We start from the raw sequence: 23,722 nt of genomic DNA, 5'->3' as shown, positions 1-23,722 counted from the left end.
CAGAAGAGGAGTAGAACCATTAATACTGAAGAAGTGAATTTTCTATGGCTGAATTGTATTTTTTCTCTGCAATACTATGGGTTAGTTACAAAAGACCCTGAAAGAAAGAATATATCAAAAATATAGGCATTTAAAGCATTAGTTATAAATCTTTTAAACATCTTGGTCAAATGCTATTGGCTTCTCCTCCAACAATTTTTTTCAAAGACTTTTCTGTTAGAGTACAGAACATGAGAGAACTAAAAGCAGAGAGCTGCTATTCCCACTTTTGCTCCCTGGGGAGCTTTGAGAAATCTCAAGCACAAATAGTCCAGCCAGATGGTTTAGCCAATTGGTGGTCAGTTTACATTTCCTCTAATAAGTGAACTTCTTGACCGTACATTTTAACTGAGTCATTAAGAGCTCCTTTTCCAAGTGTTTTGGCAGGCTAGAGAGGTCTGGGACTGTGAATAAACCACAATAACTAGTAAAGAAGAGAACAGTCCGACTTTTAATGCGCAGAAGAAATTGATCCAAATGGATCCAGAAATTAAAGCCACAGTGAAAACAAAGGGATACAAATATCCACCTGCAGGTTATAACAGAAACTTTTATTGGAAAGGCTCCTTCTTCCATTAAAATGCAGCCACTTTGGATGTGCAACATCAAGCATGTTATGCAAACAACTGAAAATACAAATGAGATTGTAGCTGAGCAATATGTACATACCAATAGAGATAATTCAGTATGAATGCTGTAGTCACTCTCACAGGATAACTTGATGTCTTCAATAGATATGAAAAAAAGACAAGGGATCTCTATCATGGGATATCATGATAGACATCCCTTGTATGGGATTTGTCACTTGCTGATTTCTCACAAGAGCTTCAGCAATAATCACCAGCACCTCATTCAGTAAAGGGCTGGATGCAAAACCACTTGGCTTGAGCATGCAAGGAGGCACCAGCTGGAGGTGGCTTGGCTGTAGATTGCCTCATGTCACTTGAAACTGCGTGAGTCAAACCCACATACAATGGTCACTTTGACTTGCTCCAAGAGGCTAACACCTTACTCCTTCAACCTAGCCATTAAACCCAGGAAAAAGAGCCTGGTGTTCAGAATGTGTTTCTGGACATTCATATAGTGAAGCAGAAACAATTACCAGAAATGTAGGATTTTTTCCCTCAGTTTTTCAGTGAAATGAATCTTCAGTTTCATGGAGAGAAAATTCAGTCAAGACCACCCAGATCAAGACTTCTGTTTTCTGCCATGATCAATACAGATGAAGAAGTTCTGCTCTTATGCCTTATGTCTATTGATTTATTGATTGACAAGTGGGGGACTCCTGCAAATGTTAGGTAACTTTTATTAGACATTTCCTTTGATCCAGTTTCAGCCTCACATCTTGTCCTGCTTGGGAGTTTTGCAACCATCTAGAACCTGTCATGGTCCTGCTCAAAACTGGCAGTTATTTGGGCTAAACAAAATGTAACTTTCTGCCTCTAAAGGCTTAGCAGATCTCCTTTGAGATCTTGCTATATCAGAATATCACAAATCTAGAAATTTTATGTCTTAATTTAGGCCCTACAGGTAACTGAAAGGGGTTCCTGAGAGAGAGAGAGAGAGGGAGAGAGTGAAAAAGCCCTCTGAGATAAAACACCTCTTTTTCCAGGGAGCCATGAACTGAGAGTAAGGAGAGCAGGAAAGCTGCCAGTAGACATCTACATCACACACTAATTGGAACAAAGTAAACCTCCCATATCCACACAGTTTTCATTTATCCAGGACAGTTTGCAACTCAGTTGGCTGGCGGCAATTTTTGGAACGTTGCAAGAAAATGTGGTTCAAGCATTATAAAGCAGTGAATGCCAAATCTGAGTTAAAGCCAGTTATTTGAGCAGGGCTTATAGGCATTTTCCAGCGATCACCACCACTGAAATAAATAAATAGATGGCTTGCTATGTATACACTCAGAGGGGAATGTTGCCCAACATTCATAGCTCTTTGCTATTAAGAGTAATGAGGACACAGCTGTCTGAGTCTGGAAGCCAGTATTTGCAGAGATTTTTCTTCTCCACTGGCTTTCTTCCACTACCCATTCTTTGATTATAAAAGAGCCCAAAAGGTCCTAACATTTATACAAGAATTACCTTGGCTTTGTGGTGCTTTTGAGATTTTTATAAAGCATCCTGACACATGGATGGATTTGAAACTCAGATGAAATATAAAAAACAATTTTCTCCCCTGATAAGGTCCCCGATGCCCTTAGTGCCAAGCATAACACTCTCTTTAGTCAATCACAACAGCTGCTGGAGCAGTTGGCAGGAGTTTCTGCCATGGGCAGAGATCTGAAGGTCTCCCTTTTTAAAAAGGTTTTCTTATTCTCACTGTGGACCCTGGGGTTGTACTGTGAGTTTTGAGTCCCACTTAACTGGTCAGGTCTGCAGAGCCTCCAAAGCGAATGTAAAAGCACCCGACTCCATCCAAAGATCTTACAGCACTTTAAAATCAGTGCTAAAACTCATAGTCTATGTGACAAAGAGAATATCACTTTCATTTTATGGGAGCCTTCAATATATTAAAGACTAGAACCTGTGTCAGACACAGGCTACTGCACTTCAGGCACTGCAGTTTCAGAGCCATGGCACAAGGCATGTTGAAGTTGACTTCTGTAAGTCATCTGGTCTCAGCCTCTACTCAAAGCAGGGACAATTTAGTCAGACTGCTCAGGGCCTTTTCCAGTTGAGGTTTGAATTTCTCAAAGGTACAACCTTTAGCTACAAAGTTTTTGAACCTCTGTTACAGTGTTTGATCACCTTCACTGCGATAACATTTCTCCTAATAGCTAATAAGAATTTCCCATGCTGCAACTTCTGCCCATTCCTGTCCACATGCACCTATGAGATGGATCTAGCTTCATCTTCTCTACACACTCACATTAGACAGTGGAAGGCAGCAAGCAGAACAGTTCCCTCATAAGCCTCATGTTCTTAAGGCAGGTAAAATCCAGTTCTCTCAACCTCTCCTTGTATGAGGTGCTGCCATGCCCTAACCACCAGAGTGGTCCTTTGCTGCACATCCTTCAGTGTGCCCAGGTCTTTTTTATACCAGGAAATCAGAATGATTGGGAGAACTGTGTGCCTGTGTAGTCAACAGAAATTGACTGCACTTTGAATTCTCCCCTGGAGGTAATTAAGAGAAAATACTTAAAACGTGACTCTCTGCTTAATTTAGCAGCAATTATTGAGGTCAGTGAACTATTTCATTGGATGCTGAACAAACACAGAACCAGACTTCACCACTCACACATACAGACCTGCCCACATTTCCCCCCAGATCTTCAAAGTAACCCTACCTTCCTAATACCAGAACTCAGAAATTCCTGACTAGTGCTACAAGCTGACTGGACTGGCCACATGACCAGCATCACAGGCAGTCCCACCAGCTCTCACATTATCCATGAAAGCTCAGAAAGACACATGTTCACGCTGAGCATTCCCAAGCCAAATGGTTCATTTCCAAGTGGCTGGCCTGAAAAAAACTCCATGTTCTCTTTAGGTAATTAAAAAAAAGAAAAGTAAATAAATAAACAGAAGAGACAATGTTCCCAACCAGCAGGAACATTTAATCTCTGTGATTACTCCTGGAGCAAACTCCTGTTTTTTACTCTCTAGAAGGCACATCCCAGTGAATTTTCCATCATGCAGGCCTGCTGTAGTGGAAAGTTAATTTACATTTTTTTTTTCTTTATCATAGTACTTTCTTTTATTAGCCCCTTATTGCCACAAGGTCTCAGGTCATACTGAGTCACGTAAGAGAGCAGTTCCATTTTGGAATGCACAGTCTCCAGGACAGAAGCTGGCCTAGCAAATTCTTAGCATGATTAGCATTCTGCAATTCATAGTCTTTCTAATCATCTCCAATCAGATACTGCAGACCGTGCTTAGTTTAGCATTTCATGTCCCTCCCCAGGTCAAGGGGAATGAACCATGGATAGATCATGTATTTCTGAAATAGTCTAATGTCCCAAGCTTCTAGATGTCAGCTTACAGTTTTTGTGGAGTAGAATATGATAGTACTTTGTATCTTTAGATGATGTACATCACTTACCAGCCCCAGAATGCATGTGACCTGCTGGGCCACTAATGGATATACTGCAAATTGCCAGCTCTTTACTTTTAGAGGTATTCTCTAGTCTGTGTAGGACACACCTATGACATAGTGCTCTGGACTCAAATCTATATTTGGGCTTATTGCCTGAGGAACATGGAGATAATCTTTTTACTTATTTCAATTAAATTCATGGGCAGTGTTTGAAATGTTATGTGCAACCCTGTAAAATTCTCTTATACCACTTTTCATCTATGACTAGTTAAACATCTTGAAAATGTTAATGAGAACAAATTTTGTTCCAAAATGCAATGTACCACCTGTAAAACATAATACAGGTTTTACAGAACTGTATCTTCAAACAGCACTGATTTAGTGGGGAAGAGCACCTCCTTTCTAAAGTTGGCATCCCAAAGTCTTTTGGGATGAGTGCGTGAAAAGAACTGATAGCTGTCAATGCACAGTTCTGGGCTATTCCATCACAAAGTCAGTCCTGCTTTTAATTAAAATAATTTCAATCTGCTTCTGAAATAAAGCTCCAGATGCAGTGCTTAGTGATTTGCTGGCAAAGAGTGCTGCATATATTGCTGCAATCTACCTCTGAAGAACAGGAGCATGATCCAAGGCTGCTCCAGCCTGTGCTGGGTTTGGGATTCCCCACAGGGTTTGCAATAGCAGGAAATTAGCAGCATGCTATGGCTTTCGGATCACATCTCCTCTCCCTGGCCCGGTTCCTGCTCCAGGATTAAGGAGTGGCAATCTGGCAAACAGACTCTGCACTGCTCCAGGATTCCTCCTTTGGAAAGGGGATGTCAGGCTACCCGTTTAAGCTATTGCAGCTTTGCATTGCTCAGCCACAGTGACAATAAATGTTATTTAATGGGTGGAGGCTCTTACCCATGCTATGAGCTTTTCTCTGCAGAGTTAGATAAAGCATACTGTTTTCTTTTGTGCCTCTGTGCACACTGGAAGCTGGAAATATATCAAAGGACTCAAAAGTAAAGCAAGCCACACCTGACAGTATATATCACACCCCCAACTTGTGTGAGACTCTTTCTTGTTATAAATTGTTCCAGGCAGCTTTTAAATGATTCAACTGTTACATTTTGTACTATTGCTCCACTACAACATACCTAGTGTGTTCTTGTATAACCTGATACACTGCAGTGCCATAAAGGGCTTTACTATGCTCAGTCTAAAAGTAATTTTCCTTCCTTTCAGCAAATTATGCCCTATTCAGCAATAATCATTCTTTTGTACCACCCACCATACAAACTTCTGCTCCCCTGTCATTTACAGTTCCAATTACTGTCATCTTACCCTAAGTTTTACAATACGCTTACTCTTTTAATCAAAGTCAGCCTCAATAATGCCCTTGACTTGCTTCTGCTTTATACTGAGATTTCCCTAAATGTACATTTATCTGGAAGTAAAGTACTTACACCTAACGTCAGTATGTTGGAACCATTCTCGGCAGAACATACTGAAATACTATTTGTTCTCTGTTCTGGAATGAGAAGTCTTAGTAACACTGCCAAAAACTGCCTAATGCTACACTGTTCTTGATATCACTGTCTTCTATTGATCATCTTCCACCAGATGACCATGTGTTAGGTTATCTTTTCACCTATTCTGGGTTCCAGTTCCTTGATTTCCTGATCACAATTGTAGCTTTCCTAGACTTCTGTTTATTACTGTTTATACGATCTTCCCATTCCCTACAGATATGCTGGTTGTACCACAAAACCAGTTAATGCCTTTGATCCAATCAGCAATTTACTGGCTCACAAGTTAATGCTTCATTTACTTAGGGGGCTGAATGGAAAAGAAGAATTTTACTTTACAAAGAAAAAGGAAAAAATTAGAAAATAAAAGCAAGGTAAAAATATTATAAAAAAGCAGACATTAAAATTATTTTGTGGAAAAAAACCAAAAGAAAATCCAAAATAATCAACACAGTCTCAGAGCAAGCAGTAGATTGTGGATTCTTTCAGACCCTGCAAGTTTATGCCCTTGAGTTTTTACTGTCTCCCTCTCCTTCTAGACTCTCCTTGTTTAGCTGAAGCACTTATTTTATTTTCAGTATCTGAATGCTTCATGAATGCAAACAGATTTATTCTCACTGTAGTGACATGTTACTGATGTAGCGGTAATACATAGAAAAAACAGGAAAATTTTCCAGACAGACTTATGAGTTTGTATGTTCAAACTTGCAGATGCCCATGAGAAGACACCATTCACACTCCAACTTTCAGCAAATGCTAAAGGTCTGTGCCTGAAAACCTACACCCCTCAAGGGTTTCCAGATGATTGCTTGGATATTGAGATTCCTCAGAGAAGTAATCAGTTCTGAAAGCAATATTGAGCAAAGAGGCCTGAGGTTGTACTGTCAACCCATGACAAAGGTTCCAGACCAGACCAATGGGCATTTATACACTAAACTCCCACAGATGATGTAAGTCAGTGAGAGCAGAGAACAAAACCAAGCTTTGGGGACCTGGGCCTGCATTTCTGTCCTGACACCAATACCAGTGCCTATCCTCTGGACCATCCTCCTCCTCACACTGCAGTACGGTCTTATACCACAGAGCACCTGCAACCATGAGTTACAGTTGACAGAAGAGAAGGTTTTGCTGGTATTAAAACTGAAGATGGATTTCAGGACATCTTGTCATCCCCAACGGGCAGAACATTCCAGTTGAGAGGCAGAATGCTGAAACGACTGCCCTGAACTGGGCAGGTGGTATCTCACATTTATCTTCTAGTAGCTTTATGTCTTTGAAAAATTCTCTCATGTCATTGAAATAGTAAAATGGGAAGGCAGAGAACTGGCACATTAAGGGGTCAGAGCATGTTAAACTCCACACAACATCAGGCAGCCCTTCTGTTTCTGTGTGGCAGCTCTGTCATGGGTCTGGTGTTTTAGGGACAAGACAAGGGAGTAGTGCCAGCACATTATCACTTCCTATAGAGTTTGGCAAAACATATGGTCCATTTGGCTGATTTATACTGGCAAAGAAGAGAATTCATATTTTCTATATATTTTGGCTTAACATCTATATTGTGACATATAACCATGGCCAATTTCAGGCTGGAACCAAATGAAAAGAAACAAGACTGACCCAAAAAATATAAGGGATAGGCCAAGAAAAACAGTGGCTTTTAAGTCATTGAGAACACTGCCATCTCTAGGCATTGTGGGTGATGCAAATATATGCAAAAATTAACATAGGCCTGAGTAGAGTGCTGGTGCTCTGATAGCCACTGAAATAAATCAGCCTTCCAGGTGAGGAGAGACTATCACAAACTGAACTCTGCACATTATGCCACAAGAAGGTACAGAAAGTGTCACTCATAGGAAAATGAGAGAAAAAGAAGCCAAAGAGCTGACAGACTGGGGAAGGGTACTCATGACACCTGTCAGTTTACCAGCACTGTTAAGTGACTTGATTTTCTTCTAAGCCCTGGAATTGTCAAGTTGGTAGGACTGTCTTGCATGACAGCTATTCCATAAAGGAAAGCTCATGAAATCTACTCCAGAGCAGACAGAGCTAATCAGTACATAGCGGCTTTAACTGATTTGGCACTGCTGAAATCCCTGGAAGTAAGACATAATAAAGGCAAGGCGGCAACAAAGGCCCATGTATCAAACCACTGTTAGCAGAGAGTCTAAGGAATCACTCAGAGATTAATGGCAGCGTGCGAGACCTGCCCTGGCCAGCACATGCCAGAGGATATGGCAGGCTGGGCACCAGATTACTGCTCCTCTGAACTGAGTCAGATATAACCTCCTGCCAACTAACTCTGGGTGACAGCTGAAGTCTGTGTATTGTTTGGCTCAGAGCCCAGTGTCCAATAACCCCCAATTCAGAGACCAAGCATAACCGAGGCCATTAAACCAGAGTATCAGTTGAACTTCTTTTCCTTGCATACCCTTTCCCTCTACAGTCTACAAATCTCAAGGGAGATGAGATTCCTGGGTTCTTGCCACTTTGTATGCTGAAGTATCATACAGTTCCAAGAAAGGGGGAAAATTGAAACACATGTAATAGAGAGGTCACAGGCTAGAAAGATTTTAACCTTCCTGTGTCTGGACTGTAGCCTGCACATTTAACAAGACATGGACACTGTCCCTTCTGTGCTTATGCCCCTTCTCTGCATACAAACCCATTACATCTTGTGACATGACCCATTCTCATTCAGCTGTCTCCCTCAGTATGCCACTGTACTTCCCTCCTGGCTCACAGCTCAGTAAAAAAGAAACTAGGAAACTTTCAATCACTCCCAAACAGCAGATGTACACTTCCACAAACAGAATCAGTTTAGCTCAAGGTGAAGTTGAAACCAAATTCAAACACTGGTGGTCACAATTTTTAATCATAAGATGATGATCTGACCACCTGTCTATTCTGACATCAAAGTGTCAAGAAATGTCACAAAATGTAGGAAATCCTTATTGTGGTATCAGTATTTTTCAGCAGAAGAAAAATACAGCACCTGACTCCCTGACCATAAGATATTTATGGTTAAAACAGCTTAACTTAAGCCTAATAAATTCACTACAAGAACTTCTACTTTAAGATCTTCACCAAAGTCAATAGGAACTGTAATCATGGGTCTAAGTCTATTTGTCTCCAACTGTTGTTCAACTACCTACCCAGTATGACTGTATTTCATTCAAATTCAGTTATGGCTATACTGTAGTTGTATTTATTCTGTTTTCACTTTTCACATAATCACACATAAATACAGTCAGTGAGTGGTGCTTGAAAGGCACTGACATGCAGAATGATGGGCTTGCTCCTACTGTTACGCTTTGGATACTCAGGAGCCTGCTATTTTTTATTCCAGTGCACAGAGTGCCCATTTGCTTAATAACATGCCAGCATTATTGGCTTGCATGTTATATTTCTTGGTTCAGTTCTACTCAATTTTTTGTTAGTAGTAGAAGTTTCACAAATAAATGAAGCACTTGCCTGTGCTTTAACCACCAGACTGTACTCCTCCCACAGTGCACTTAGGAAGGAATGAAAGCAGGAACAAGCCAAGCCACAGAAGGCTCAGTTTACCTTGCTACAGATCGATATGTACAGCAGCTTTTTCTATCAAGCTGACTTCTCTACCACAAATGGATTAACTTCAGTAAAAAACAGCATTTCAACCCTCATTCCCCATGGTAAGTGGGACAGGATACCTTTACTGATGGTCAAATTTCTGTAGGAATGGCCCTACTGATGGACCCTACTGTAATAATGGCTGGATGAGTCTTGCCTTTCCTCAGTCCCAGCCCATCCTCTGTGCGGGTGCAATGGTTTCCTGAGGGAAGAAGGAGCTCTGAGTGTTTTCAGATGTACCTTTTAACCCAGGATTACTTTATATTCATCTCCTGATTACCTATATGAAGACTGATGGGATTGTGAATAGATCAGGCCATCAGATCAGAAGCTCAGAAGCTGGATCTAAAAGATTTATAGTTATGTTTGTCTGGAGCTATACAATGTGAGTTTATCCAATGTGGCAGGATTATGTTAAGTATGTCTGTACTCCAAGATGTTAATGATCCTTCTTTCATTACTCTCCTGACATATGGTCTTGTACCTTAATGTATATAGTTTGTGTTTTCCACATGTTTATTTTACGTGGCTTGTCTGGTCCCATTACATTCAATAATCAAGGGGAAACCATCTTGAGTTGTGCTAAAACACGAAACAAATACAGCATAAGTAGATGATTGAAAAACTCCAGGATCAAATAGCTGCTGAAAGCTTTTGTAGCACAGATATTCCTAAAGCAATTTGGAGATATGGGGTAAAGGGCTTGGACTTCCCCTCGTCTCTGATCTATGCAGAAACAGACAAAAGTGGCCACAATTCCAGCCAGGTTAGTGCACTGGTGTTGAGGCTTAGGAATGGTACTTTCCAATTTAGTACTTCCACTAAAAAACCCACAAGCTGCTCCCCCTCCCCTACTCCTTCTGGAGGTACAAAAGGCATCACAGGTTGAGATAAGAACAATTTACTGGAAAAAGCAATGAGATAAGGAAATGAACAATAACAGCAACAATAAAAATGACAAAGGATATAGAAAAGAGTGATTCACATGCAAAAATGCTCACTGCAGCCTGTGACAATAAACAGCCCTGGAAGAATTTTGTCATCTGGAAGGAACCTCTTCTTCCTGGAAGACACAGTCCCTTTGCCCACCCAGACCAATGACATGGAGGGGTACAGAATAACCTCTGGGTTCTGGCCATGCCTCCTCCTGGCTACTGCAAAAAATGAACACTGTCCTGGCTGGAACCAGGGCAACTGGGAAAGGAACTGAGTTCCACGTGTCTCAGCTTGAGCTCCATTGCTGTAGGATTATTAAACTGGACCTTTTCCTCCTGTCTGTGTATCTTTACCTAATACTTGCCTGGAAGTCACCTCCGCACCTATCATCCCCGTGTGAAATTATCCTTAGTGTAATCCTGAAAATGAATATTATTTCACTTTAGCCCCAAAATAACCAGCACAGAATCACAGAATCATTTGGGCTGGAAAAGATCTCTGAGACCATCAAGTCCAACCTTTGACTATGTTGTCCCCTAGACCTACTCATGGTACTGCGTGCTATGTCCAGGTGTCTCTTGAACACTTCCAGGGATGGTGACTCCAGGAATGGCATGCTTTATGGCAAGCCAGGAAGTGAACACAAACTGCTTCAACCCAAGCCTTAGTCATCAACTACAAACTCTTGAGATGCTTAAGAGGAAACTTTTCTGTTGCTATGGCAGCATGAGGTCTCAATTCACATTTCCTCATACAAAGCCCATCAGGAAAACCATACTACAAGTAAAAGCTACAGATCATGGCCTTTAACTTAATCAGGAGCTGTCAACAATTACCTCTACTTTCAGAAGTCTGAGCTCAGCCTCTGGCATAATCTGTTCTCATGTAATCTTTCCTTCTTTTTCTAGTTAATTTGGACATGAAGGCAGTCATTCCCTAACAGGGATCTTGCATAGCCTTCAGGAACTGGCCCACTGGAGCAGCAAAAGGCATTGTCTCACAGACCAAGAAGAAAAGGAAAAGACACAGATCTGAATCAAATAGGGCTAGAAAGGCAATGGCAGGGGCAGACTCCATTTGCCTTTGCTTTATACAAACCCCTCTAAGGCATAATCTCCATAATTTCCCTAATTTTCTTTCTCCTGTTTCTATATGTCCAGAGAGGTCACTAGGAAAGTCATTAGGAGAAGGCAGACTGGCTTGGTGGCTAAGCCACTGGATAAGGAACTCTGGGCTCTATCCCAGCACAGCCATGAGCCTGATGCAAGACCTGGGCACCTCCTTTCAGTTCTCTGTCTCTTTTTCCCTCCCCTTTCCCCACACAGACACATCTGGTTCCTTCATTTTGCTTGAAAACTCATCTAGACATAGGCTGCTCTTAATGAGGTTGGGCACAAGGCAGGGCAGTACAATTGCAGGCTTGGATGTGGGGTTTAGGTATGCCTGTAATATAAATGATAATGATCTAAAACCCATCTGTGCAAAGGTAATCTTTTGAAGGAAGGAGTTTCACTCCACAAATGTAGGATTGGGGATCCATAGGTGGGGAATGTAGGAGGTTCTGCCAATCTTTGAAAAATGAGGAAAGCTGAAGCAATGAATTCTGCATGAATGAGGCATGAAAAACAATCCTCTCTTACACTGGGAGACAGCACCCTTCCATTTCCTTCTTCTTTTTACCTTTTGCTTTAAAAATAACAATTATGCTTTTTATGTTGTGGGTTTTTTTTTTAATTACCTCTTCTGCCCTACTCCATTCTCTCTATCTCTAGGTCATCATCATCTTGCCTTATGCTTGTACTTTTCCTAACATTTACCTCTCTGTCTTTGAGATCTGCTTTCTTTGATCTCTCTATTCAACCCTCTCCAACCCCATCATCTCCTCACATTGTGATTTTGCATTAATTGGAGAGAAAGCAATAATAAGAGCCCACCCAGTACAGTTCTTTCCACAATGCCCAGAAGGATCTGTGTTTGAGGCATGTTTTGAAAATCATTGTAAATCAGGAAACAGCAAGGTGGAGTGAAAGGAAACTGGAAAGAGCTCTCAGCTTACGAATGTATAATGCAAGAACACAGGCCCTCACTCCAGTAAACTGGAGCCAACAGTTACTAGACCAAGTTCCTTGAGCAAAAAGTCATTATTATGACTAACTCATTCTGTATTTATAGAGAAGTAATGTTAGAAGACAAACAGTTCAAACAGTGCTCTTGCACTAGATGTTCTTGGTTTTTTTCTGTATGTAGTCTTTTATTCCAACATTAATTGTGGTTATAAATCATTCCTAACCTGCTTTGGAATGATTTACAAAAACTCTGTGCTGTTGAAAACACAGACCAGTTACACATACAAAATATAAACCACTCAGCAGCTCCAGGGGTAAAAAATGCCATGTATTAGGAATCCAATCCACAGAAGACTTAAAAAGTAATTATGATTAAAACATTTCTCTGGCTGCTACCACAAATGGCTACAGGTACTTCTGCAGCACACAGAGGATGCTGGAGTGGGCAAAACCATCACTGACAGGTGTTTTTGAGAGGCACTTGAGCCAGGAAATGTTTGGATTCACAAAGGACAAGATCTGGAGATGAAAGAATCTTGGCACGACTGAGTGGTGACCAGGATAGGGAAGGATTGTGGACTCTTAACCACTGCCTATGACCATCCAGGCCAGAAAGGATGAGGTAAAAAAGCTTGAAAGAGAGAAGAATGGATTATATTTCTTTTTTCTGCTGCATTGAAACATATCAGCCCCATGAGGGGGAATGCTATGTGAACAATCAGAGATGCACATTCCCTTGAGAGCCAAGGAATGTGGGGTCTTGGCAGGCAGGTCAGGTGCCAGACTGGGAGCAACTTTCTAGCAGCCTCCCTCCATTTTGTGGAGAGGTAGGGGAAAAAAAAAACAAAAAAAACAAAAAACAAAAAACAAAAAACAAAACAAAACAAAAAAGCTTGTTAAAACTCACACAACTTTCAGATTAATTTTTTGGCCTGTTTCACTTTGGAAGTCTCTCAAACAACCTCAGTGCTTCAAAGCTGAGGCTGAAAATCTCCCAATCTTCCAGAAAATGCTCCTGTATTTAATAAGCTGTTTTGACTGAAATTCAAAATAAAAGTAAAAAATTCTGTTGTCCTAGCAATAGAAAATGTGACCCTGATCTGTAACCCCATATCTGACCAGACAAAAATGTGTACTCTGTTAAAATCTGCAGATTGCTCGGACACATTGGCATGAGAATAACTCTGGTTCCCCTGCAGTAAATAGCAGAAAATCTCATTATCTCTAATGAAAATACCTCTGACTAATTTTATTTGGAAAGAAGGTGCTAGAGGGCGGTGTCTGAACACCAACATAACAAACCTGTAAGTTACATAGTGGCTCAGCTACTGGGCAAAATTACTTCTAGTTCACTCTTTTCAACCATTCCACTACAAAATTAGCCCTTGAAGTGCTTTGTATCCTAAGAACATGCTGAATATGGACAAGAAGGTTAGCACAGAGCAACTGAAATACCATTAACATAAGTGATGCTTGTAATTGGCTTATGGATGCCACGATTCCTGTGGTTCAGATTTTCTTGAATGACCTGGGTAAAATTTGGTTGCTCCTGAAGACCCTGTCAAGGTTCCCTGGTGTCTCACCCCTCCAAGGACTTCAAGCATGGCATTAATGTCTCTCATCACCAAACTTTCTTTACAATTAAATCTCAAATATTTGAAAGTTAAAATGACAAAAGTGAACAGCCCTGACTGAAAAAAGTATTAGTCCTCCCATTTCTGCCAGCATAGATAGGAACATATGTGCCCTTTGGAGGCTGGAAAGATCACTGTAAAAGTTTCCTAAATCTACCTGTTTTGATTATTCTGGTTTGCATGGAGCAGACCAGACAGTATAATGCAGAGGTTTCATTTCCATTTTCATTTCAGCACTTCTTTTCTACTATATACCCCATTTCCTGAATCATCTACAGCAAAATCAGCAAAAGACTCCTGGAAGTCTACAGATCAGTAGATAAAAAACCAGGTTGATCAATTTGCAAAGATAAAAAGGTCTAGAGGCAATTTTCAAAGGACCAGATAGTAAAAATGCTTATTTTTACTGCAAACTCTTCAGTTATCCCAGGATTTAAAAACTCCTTTAAAAACTCCAGGTTTTATAATTTTTATTTCCTTTTCTTTTTAATTTTCCAGTCAGTATTACTTGTGAGTGCGGGTTAGAAAATATGTTTTTCCCACCTTGGAAAGGACAATGATTCAAACACAGAAAATATATCCCAAGGCAGTTGGATTTAACTCTAGACTTTCAAAGCTCCTGTGAAGCTCTCGTGGTCTCCTCTCCTTTGTTTGTAGGGAAACAAAGAAAGTGCATCATCTGCTAACAAGTCCCGCCAGAAATTTTAGACAATAGGGCAGAATAAGCCCAAAAGAGAAGTCAGTTTTAGCTTTTGTGTTTTTCTGCAGCAGTTTTGAAGTGAATGCTGCTCCTAAAGAGAGTCTAAAGAGAGGCAAACCTCTATGTTGAAAGCTCATGGCTTCTCTGGTTTCTTGTCAAAGACCAGCTCACATACAGCCAAGAGATGAAGTTTTCCCAGGCCCCACCTAACACTTCAAATGAAGGGCCAGCTTCTCTCTTATGTACAGAATCATAAGCATAAAAGGCATGCTTTTGATGCACTGACAGATCACCTGCCATCAGATGGTTGTTTATCTCATTAAAACATTACTTCTTTCATGAAAGTGGCTTCCCTGCTTAAGTTATAGGATTGAATCATATCTTAGTTTGCATTGAATAATGATGATATGAAACATACAGCCCGTATCCTTAAAAAAAAATTGGATTTCAAAATACTGGGCTTGACTGCTGCTGTAACTGAAGGACAACTGCAGGACAATTGTTTCTGCAATGTCAGAGAGGCTTTAACAGAAATGAAAATACAGAAGAAAGATTTCTACCACTTACCAGCACATTGATTGTTTTCATCCAACTGGAAGCCAAAGCGGCAGATGAGGGGTCTTGTAACAGTGGGGTAGTTGGGAACAGGGCCGGGCGCTGGGGGCGGTGGATAAACATTGGAATAAGGACTCAGGTACGGTGATCGATACACCGGGTTTGTGCGGGGGACACATAAATAGCCACCGTTCTGGTTGACACACACCATGTCTCCTCTGCAGGCCTCGGGGATAGTCCGACATTCATCAATATCTGGAATGAAATTGCAAAGGTTTAAAGAATGATTGCTCCTTAATGGGACCTAGCAAAAAATAGTTACCAGGTTTTTTTGAAAAACATTGCAAAATAAATTATATTCTCCATTAAAATGGCTAATCCTTCCTTGTGGAGTCTCACCTTGAAGTTAGATTGTACTAAAACAGGAAACATCCCTTATAGTCAACATATCCTGTGATCTACTCATTTTACTTCACTACTAGAGGACAGAGGTAGAGAATAAGGCCTGCTTTGGTATTCCATAGAAGTTTGGTTTAAACAATGATTTACACATGGCTGCAGCATGCTACTGCCTGTTCCTGCTAGAGGGTCTGTCAAAACTCCAACATGAGATCAGGGTTTCAGAAATTGATGGTTTGGTCTGCCCAGATGTGAAATTTGGATCCTGCTTTGGAAGTCTCGAGTTCCCTCCCACAGAAAAATTTAGGGATGCTCAGATCTGGGGACACAGTTCAGGCCTCTTTCTTGCTTTGATTGAGATCGTTGCAGAATTAAATTTAGAAAGATACAACTGGTTTAGCCAAATTGAGCATTCCCCTGGTTCTTGGGCCACAGAAGCAGTAGGCTATGGCAGGGCAAACAATCTCCTGCAGGTTTTTCCTTTTCTGTTTGGTGACTTTATTGCATGTAGAAGATGCTGCCCTGGAGACTGAATGCCATTGACAAAAAGATGCTACAGGGCAAAGTGCAGATTTCCTTATACTACCTCAACTCAGTTTACTTGGAGTTTAGTGCTGAGAATAGAAGACTTTATCTGAGCCTGCAGGTGAAGACAGGTAACAAAGACAATAAATCCTGAGTTTGAAGGAGAAAGAGAAAGGTGAACAGCCCTCATCCTTTGGCAGCTAGACTGAGCTCCTAGCAAAATGCATCATTGTTGTTTGAGTAGCCCTGACAGTCTATTACTATCTCAATAATGTCAAAGATCAGTGCTATGTAAAGACACACACATACACACACATATTTATATATACACTTTTTTTTTTTGTATATACATGTATACAAACACATATTTGTCACACAGTAAGAACTTTTCAACTAAAACACAGTAAGAGCAGCATAATGTTAACTCAATAAATTCAGGATTTATGAATCCAAATTTAAAAGTATTGATTTAAATAAAGTCCTACCTAAGCATTGCCCAGAGGCACGGTCCAGGTCAAACCCATTAGTGCATTGCTGCTAAAATGAGAGAAAAAAAGACACTCAGTGACTGTGAAGTGAGAGGTTTGCAGAATCAAATGCCCATCTGGATTATTATGATTAGTACAATAGTTCAACATGATACAGTACATGAAAATAAAGTCCCTTTCCCAGAGGGCAGTCAGCAAGGCATGAACCTGAGGCCTTAGCATGTGTTCCAGCCCCTTAGCTCAGGAGTGGCACCCTCAGGTGGTGACAGTGTCAGGCTGTTCCTCTGCCCAGGGGTCACCAGTGTGCAAAGGGTTATGAGCAGTTAGCACAGAATTACAGTCTTCTAGTTTGGGGTCTTGTTTTTGCCAGAATGGGGGGCTCATCTTGAAGCTACTTGCTAAATGTCTCACAGGCTCTAAAGCTCCCCAGACAGTCCATTTGGCTCACAACACATTAGACGTTGACTGATCCAGAGCCACAGCAGAAATACAGCAAGCTTAATAAAAAAAAAAAGGCTGTTCCTTTCCACCAAACCTTGTAATTTTTAGAGGATAAATCTTTAGACAGCACATTATAGGCATTCAAGGTTACTGGAAGGCTTGTCCCTTCCTATTCTCTGGTGCAGGACGTCATTAGACCTGCAGCCTTGAGTCTCCAGTGCCTCCTCAGTGACCTCAGCATTTCTAAATAGGTGAAAGTCCTGGTGATGATGGTTTCAATGCCTATTAAAATGTTCCCCTTCTCTTCCTAGTTTTTGACTGGGCCTCCAGCTATTTAGCAAGGGGCCAAGCAATCTACACAAGCACAGGATCTTCCAGTGATAGGTTGTACTAAGGAATGTAAGCAAGAGATATGAAAGAAAGAGGAACCACTGAAGTAACCAGAGGGCAGAAGGATGGAGTGTGTTCAAGATTCTTCCTTTTTTGTTGTTTCTTAATGATAAAGACACTTCTTTTTGAACTTTATGGAAGAAATTAGTGGAAGAGTAAAGTATTTAACTGATGTCTGGAAAAGTAGTAACTTGTATATGAGAGACAAAGGGTTAGAGGGGTGATTCAGTGGAAGCGGGTCATTGCAGGAACTGGGGACAGGACATGAAGTGAAACACATGGCACTATTTGGACTGCACCTGCCACTTGCACATATGAATACACAAAACCACTGCTAGAAGCATCAGACAAGTACGGAGGAATCCTGCCTTCATTTATTTTGGCATTCCAAGATGTTTTGGTATCATGTTGTGGAAAGCCAAGATATTCTAATGGGAGATTGTTTAATCACCTTCATGCTTTAAAGAATGAATGTACTCTACCTTTCATTCTCCTTTTTGTGTACATATATTACACCTAGGTTAGCTGGAAAAGCTGAAATAGTTTTAACAATATTATTTTGTTTTGGTTAATTAATGATGATTCAGAAACACTGAAACTACTGTAGAACTGATTTCAACAACTTTCTAGAATATTATTTTAGAAAAGATTCCAATATTGTCAAAATTACCAGTTTCAGTATCTTCAGAAAGAACTCACTGCTGTCATTTCACCTTCAAGTTGCCTTTTCAAAGCAACTTCAAAAGGCAATTTATGTTACAAGATGTTTTTATAAAAATTATAATGTAAACAATATTTTCTAAATTATAAAAATAAACCCTTAAAGACATCTCAAAAATTCTCCAGGAGCATGAAAAGCATTTCCCATACAGACCAATATTCACAAAAATATCAATAAGTATACCCTGTGCAGGAAATTTTCAATGTAATAGAAGAGAAACAACCACATTTCAGAGACTTTTGGCAAAGGTATTTAGAAACACAGGTCTGGACACCGAATATATCTGGACTATCAACTAGAAATCCAAACAACATGCCTTTAGGAACAGTTTTTCCTGATTTAGTGTTACTTGGAGCCCAAGCACACAAAGAACTAATGATTCTGCTATTTCAAGACCTGGACTGCTTTACTTCCACCCACCCTCTTGAACAGAAATGGGTTTGGGCAGAAGTGAAAATGAAGACTGGGATACAGTCATTCAGGATCACAGTACAAAATTAAACAGTCTTAAGACATGATCCTGCTACACACAGAAAATGTGTATTTATATGAATGAATTTTCCAAATATGAATGCTTCTCACAATAGAACTGAGTGGTCTCTGGTCTCATGGGATAGTTTCTCCTATATCCTGTTCCAGAAGTGTTCAGTTTAGAGGCAGAATCAGATTTTCAGTGAGGTCCAGGTTTCTACAGCAATATTGTGCTGAGCTGGCAAGGGTGAGTCAATAAGCTCAATCCATGTTCAACTCCAGAATCCTGCTGGCTCCAAGTTCTCCCCTCTAAACCCTTAGACCACACAACTTCCTTTTCATGTAAACCCTAGACCACAGAGCTTCCTATCCACCTGCAAGCCAGTTAAGATTCATGCCATATAGCACTTCAGTACAAACCAGTATATACACCTCTCACCTGTGCTTTTCCAGGGCTTGAAAGGCAGACAGCCAGTGTGAAAGCAGTCAGTATCCTGTAATGTGCATAGAAAATAGGCTGAAAACCTCCAGGCTTGTTACACAGAATTAAATACACACGGACAAATTAATTTCTAGTGACATTTCAGTGTGTTCCACAGTTTTGCTAACATGAATTTGGCCTCTGGAGAAGGAGTAATATAAATGTGGGCCAGATTCAGGACTCAGACCACTGACCCTGATGGTACTGTGGTTTTATGCAACTGGGACTGAAACCAGGCTGTACATGCTGATGGACTAATCTAATTCTTACGACACACCATGCAGCAGCTGTTAAATGAACAAATGTGCAATTCAATAAAGAGGTTTTGCCCTTCTCTGACACCTTTCTTTGCAAAAATGAAAGCTTCTCTTCCACACTGTGCACATTTTACAGATGGGTAAACCAGAGCAAGGCCCTGCCTAAGCTCCCAGTGCAAAGCATTGGCAGGGCTGCAGACGTGTCACGCAGGAGGTCCTGAATCCAAGCCAGTTGCTCCAACCGCTAAACCACATTTCATCCCCAGGAGGCTCTATCTGAGATGAATCCATTTTCTTGGGGCCAGATTCTGTCCCTTTACTCAGTCTTGAAGGAGACATATTGTGCCAGGTCATCAGCTACTAGAAACTGTTATCTTCAATGGAGCATTCCCCAGGTATATCATCTTCACATCTAGTGGTCCCTACTGGGTCTCTCTCTGCTGCAACTGAAAGAAGAGGATCCCTGGCTAAAAGACCTATTTTTGGAGCTCCTTACCTGGAGCATAAAAATTATGGTCAAGTAACCTCCCACGTCCAAATATTTACTAACAGATTGAAAACCATGAAAGCACAGTCAGAAACTACTTTTTTTTTTCTAGGTCCTGTGGATTTCAGTGTTTTGCTGCTGATTTATATAAAATTTCCCAGTACCATTAGACCCATACCTTGCTTATCTTGGATTGTAATTCTAAAAATGGCTATTGGATACAATACATTCCCACAAAACCAGTACAGGAAGCAGGGGATATTTTAGGTAGCCTTAGTTCCGCTACCCATGCGAGCTGCCAACTTTCTCTCTTTAGAGCTGTCCCTGATTTCCAGAGTGCAAACTGAGCTGCTGAGCAAGACCTACAAATGCATGAGACAAAACCACACACAATGACCGACACATTACAACAAATTTGTTTTAAATGAGGAGAAGGGGACAAGCTCTGAAAAGTAAACATAAACCCTAAAATGATTGTTCATAGTGCTGTGGAGACAGATTGTACTTGTTGGCAACTTTTGAGTGACAAGGAAAGGCAAATTCTGCACAGAGTTTTCCTTAAAGTCCAATGTAAAGCATTAAAACTACAATTTTATCCATTTAGGCTTGCACTTAATTTATCGATTTCTCAAATTTTTTTGAAGAGATTTTAAAGTGTGCACTTCTATAAAGACTGGATACTCACTTTGCATATAGCAAAAACAGCACTAGGAGGGAATATAACAGGTTATAGCAGAAGACTGACATACGCAGCAACTGGGCTATGCTGCACATCGCTGCAGGAGAGTGCATGATAACAAAATCCCCCATAAAACAGTCAGACAAAACTCAAACATTTTTAGACAGTCTTTAGTTTCCTTTGCTACAAGATGATATATTCTTTCCTCTTGGTGGAAGGGGGGGGTGACCTTACTGCCTCGTACGTGTTCTGTCTGCACCCATGATCTCAATTTGCTCGTTACTTTAGATCTAAAATCCCCTCAAGAATTATTAACAGACACGCAGCACAACCTATCAACACTATATGCAGCTGGTCACAGTAGCTTGCCCAGCAGGCAAAATATTTTAAACTAGTAATTAACTCCTGCAATAGTAACTAATTACTTCAATCAATCACTGTAGCCAGTGGGATCGTTGCTGCTGCAGTTCAGCACTCCCACAGATGCGCAGAGTATAAGCACAGATCAAGAAGGAACTTGTCAGAGACAGCACAGCTTTAATAACAGGCAGATCATCTTTCCCCACCTCTGACCATTGAGATCCCGTCTCTTTGCAAATGGCTTTTGCAAGTGGATTGGCATAACATGTCCCTGCCACAGCTATTTTCCAAGTAGGTTTCCCGTCAGTAAGTAAAGAAGTTTCATGCATACCACTTACCTTCTTAATCCTTGCATGTCCAAAACCGTTGGGGAAAGGTGGAAAAAAACCAGAGTCTGTGCTGATGAATAACTAGAAAGTTTTCCAAACATTACCCTCTGCTAGCACTTCTGTTCCTCTGTCATTTATAGTCCAAAGAATGAAATGGCAAGTAATGGAGAAGATCGGGAGCCGTCTGTACCTCCTCAGACACTGGAGAGAATACAGAGAAAGCACCTGGTTTTGCTTAGTTCTCTTCTGTAATTCAGCATTAAACCAATTGGAGGAGGAATGTTAAAAATGAACACTTCATTTTCTAAGTATGTTAAACAATGCAAATGGGGGCCTCAGCCTGGGACAGCTGGTTTAGATTACAAAGCTCACCAACTGGCTAGACTCCTCACAACAACCTCGAGGAGCCTGCCAGGATAAAACACTAACAGCTTGAAGGAAAGCCTCTCCCGCTGCAAACTTCACAGTTAAATGTGCCTCAGAGCAGAGAGCACCGTTATTGGACAGAAACCCTTATCAAGGGACTGGAGAAGGGAAGGGATTGTTTTCCTTGTTCTGAGAACAAAAAAACAGGCTCTTTTGGAGGCCCTCTAGCTGGTGTCCTGGACAATGAATATGCAACACTCGCTGCTCTGTGCCAATGGCATACTGATGAAAGGTCTGACCCTCTGGGAGGTGAATAACTCGAATTCATGATGATCACAGCTACAGGAACTATATTGCTTGGGGATTATTTGAAAACAGGAATAAACAAATTAAACATTCAAAGGAAAACAAATGACTTGTCTGCAAACACTGGCCCTTTTTAAACTGACCCCATGCTTAAGGGAGCAGTTTATGATATGAAATATTTCTTCAGGGAAAGCATAACTTGCAGATCTCTAGTTATGACTGAAGAGGAAGGAAATAAAGTACTTTTTCAGGTGTTTTGTAACTTTGCCACGGGCAAAGCTTTAGTAGGTCAAGCAGAACATTTATGGGATGTGAAAGGTAAGCAATCAGATGCAGCAAAGGTTATAGTGGATCCAAAGATGAACACTGAAATTAATCAAAAACATGGACATTAAACAACTACTTTGAATTTCTGTTGAGTGTCCCATTTGAGAAAACCCTTTATTTCTAAGGAACCTGAAATTATTATCATACATCTCTGTTTAACAGATTGAGAAACAGAAGTACAGTTGATATAACAGATATTAAAATTAGCCTCTAAGCATGGACATCCAGCTTGAGATACAAAGACTGAGCTACTTTAGGGGTGCTGAGCCCCTACAAGTTGCATTGGAGCCAATGGGAAGCTCAAGAGCTTTGTACCTCATTAACTGGCTGCAATTGTCCAAATTACCTTTCAAAAATGACAGCACCAGAGGCTCTGGGCCATTTCTGACAGTTTGTCTCTCAGTGACTCACTTCTATCACTCACACTGCATGGAAAATTAAACACTCACCTGGAATCATTCAAACAGTGTCTATATATTTGCAGATTAACAAGAACCAAATTTACTTACTTTATTTAAAGTTCCCAAAAGCCTAACAAAACCTCGCACAAGGGACTTCTGAAGAAGCTGCTGAGCATGTTGTGAAGGAGTTTTGTCATGGGTCAGAAAACAGGCAAGAGGGGATAGAAAGCAAAGACCAGGAAAATTTTCACTGTGGCAAATGTTTAACAGTGAGTATTCTCACTGCTCCATACCACCAGGTTTTCTCAATACACTCAATAACCTGGAGATCTAACAGATCTAAGAGTAGCAGTGCTTACTGTATGTTAGAAGTGTGAAAATCTACCAAAACAGTGAGAAACAGATTTACAGGAAAGCAAATGCTCTGTGCATCCAGCAGTGTGGATGAGGAGCTTGCTTCATGTGATGATACTTCACTTGCTAATCTACTGAATTTTTCTACAATCACATGGTAAAATCATTGCACGCATGCCAGAATCACTGTATGAGTGCAGCACCAGTCTACTCCCAAATAATTGCCTCAGAGTTCTGATCCATCAGCCAACTGGCAGAGGTGCTCCAGCCCTGGAGACAGGAGGTGAATCCAGATCTAACCACCTAAGGGGCTCCCTTAAGAAGAAATACTGTACAAATGTTTTGATTTTTCCTGTCTCCATCTGACAGCTGGAGTGGATAAAAACCAGAGTATAAAAAATGTACCAAACCACAACCTGGGCTAGTTTACAGCATGGTGACTGTTTTTTTTCCAAAATAAAAAGATTTGATGTTGTGGCTAAGTGGAATTTCTGCAGTACCTTTCTGTAACTACCATCAGTCACAAAACAATGATATACAGCCGCAGCCTTTTCACAAATCGGTTTGGTATGAAGGGTTGCATAAAGGGAGGATTTCGTGGTCCATAAACCCCCTTTTGTTCACCCTGTAAAAATGGACAATTCAATCCATCTTTCAACACTCTGCGCTGACACCTTCAGCATTTATGCTTAAGATGGTGGCTAAACTTCATGTGTAGTGGTGCTCTCACTCCAATTGTCTCAAATATCCCTCCATGTTATAAAATCCATTACTTTATTTCATTGTCTTTGTCTTCATGAGGAGGTGCAGAACTGTCCCCAGTATAAAATGGGGCTCTGTTAAATA

The 23,722-nt window shown here is 40.7% G+C and overlaps 1 protein-coding gene across 2 annotated transcripts in view; it reads right to left on the bottom strand.

Annotated features, from left to right (window-relative positions):
- Nucleotides 1–22,722, bottom strand: part of FBLN5 (fibulin 5) — a 51,560-nt gene extending 28,838 nt beyond the window's left edge. The window contains exons 1-5 of one of the 2 annotated variants that reach the window (XM_083863492.1): nt 22,631–22,722; nt 21,132–21,323; nt 18,969–19,023; nt 16,504–16,555; nt 15,107–15,349 (exon numbers count right to left, since the gene is read on the bottom strand). In XM_083863492.1, coding sequence (XP_083719618.1) covers nt 15,107–15,349; nt 16,504–16,555; nt 18,969–19,023; nt 21,132–21,223 — 442 coding nt within the window. In that variant the 5' untranslated portion in view covers nt 21,224–21,323; nt 22,631–22,722. Of the gene's footprint in view, nt 1–15,106; nt 15,350–16,503; nt 16,556–18,968; nt 19,024–21,131; nt 21,689–22,630 lie in introns of those variants that run through there. The other variant, XM_083863493.1, reaches the window with a different exon arrangement.
- Nucleotides 22,723–23,722: the final 1,000 nt, after the last annotated feature.

This window comes from Zosterops lateralis (genome assembly GCF_965231275.1).
Source record: "Zosterops lateralis genome assembly, chromosome: 6".
NCBI classification, from domain to species: Eukaryota; Metazoa; Chordata; class Aves; order Passeriformes; family Zosteropidae; genus Zosterops; species Zosterops lateralis.
The sequence above is the reverse complement of the archived record's forward strand: the minus strand, read 5'-3'. Positions and strand labels throughout refer to the sequence as shown.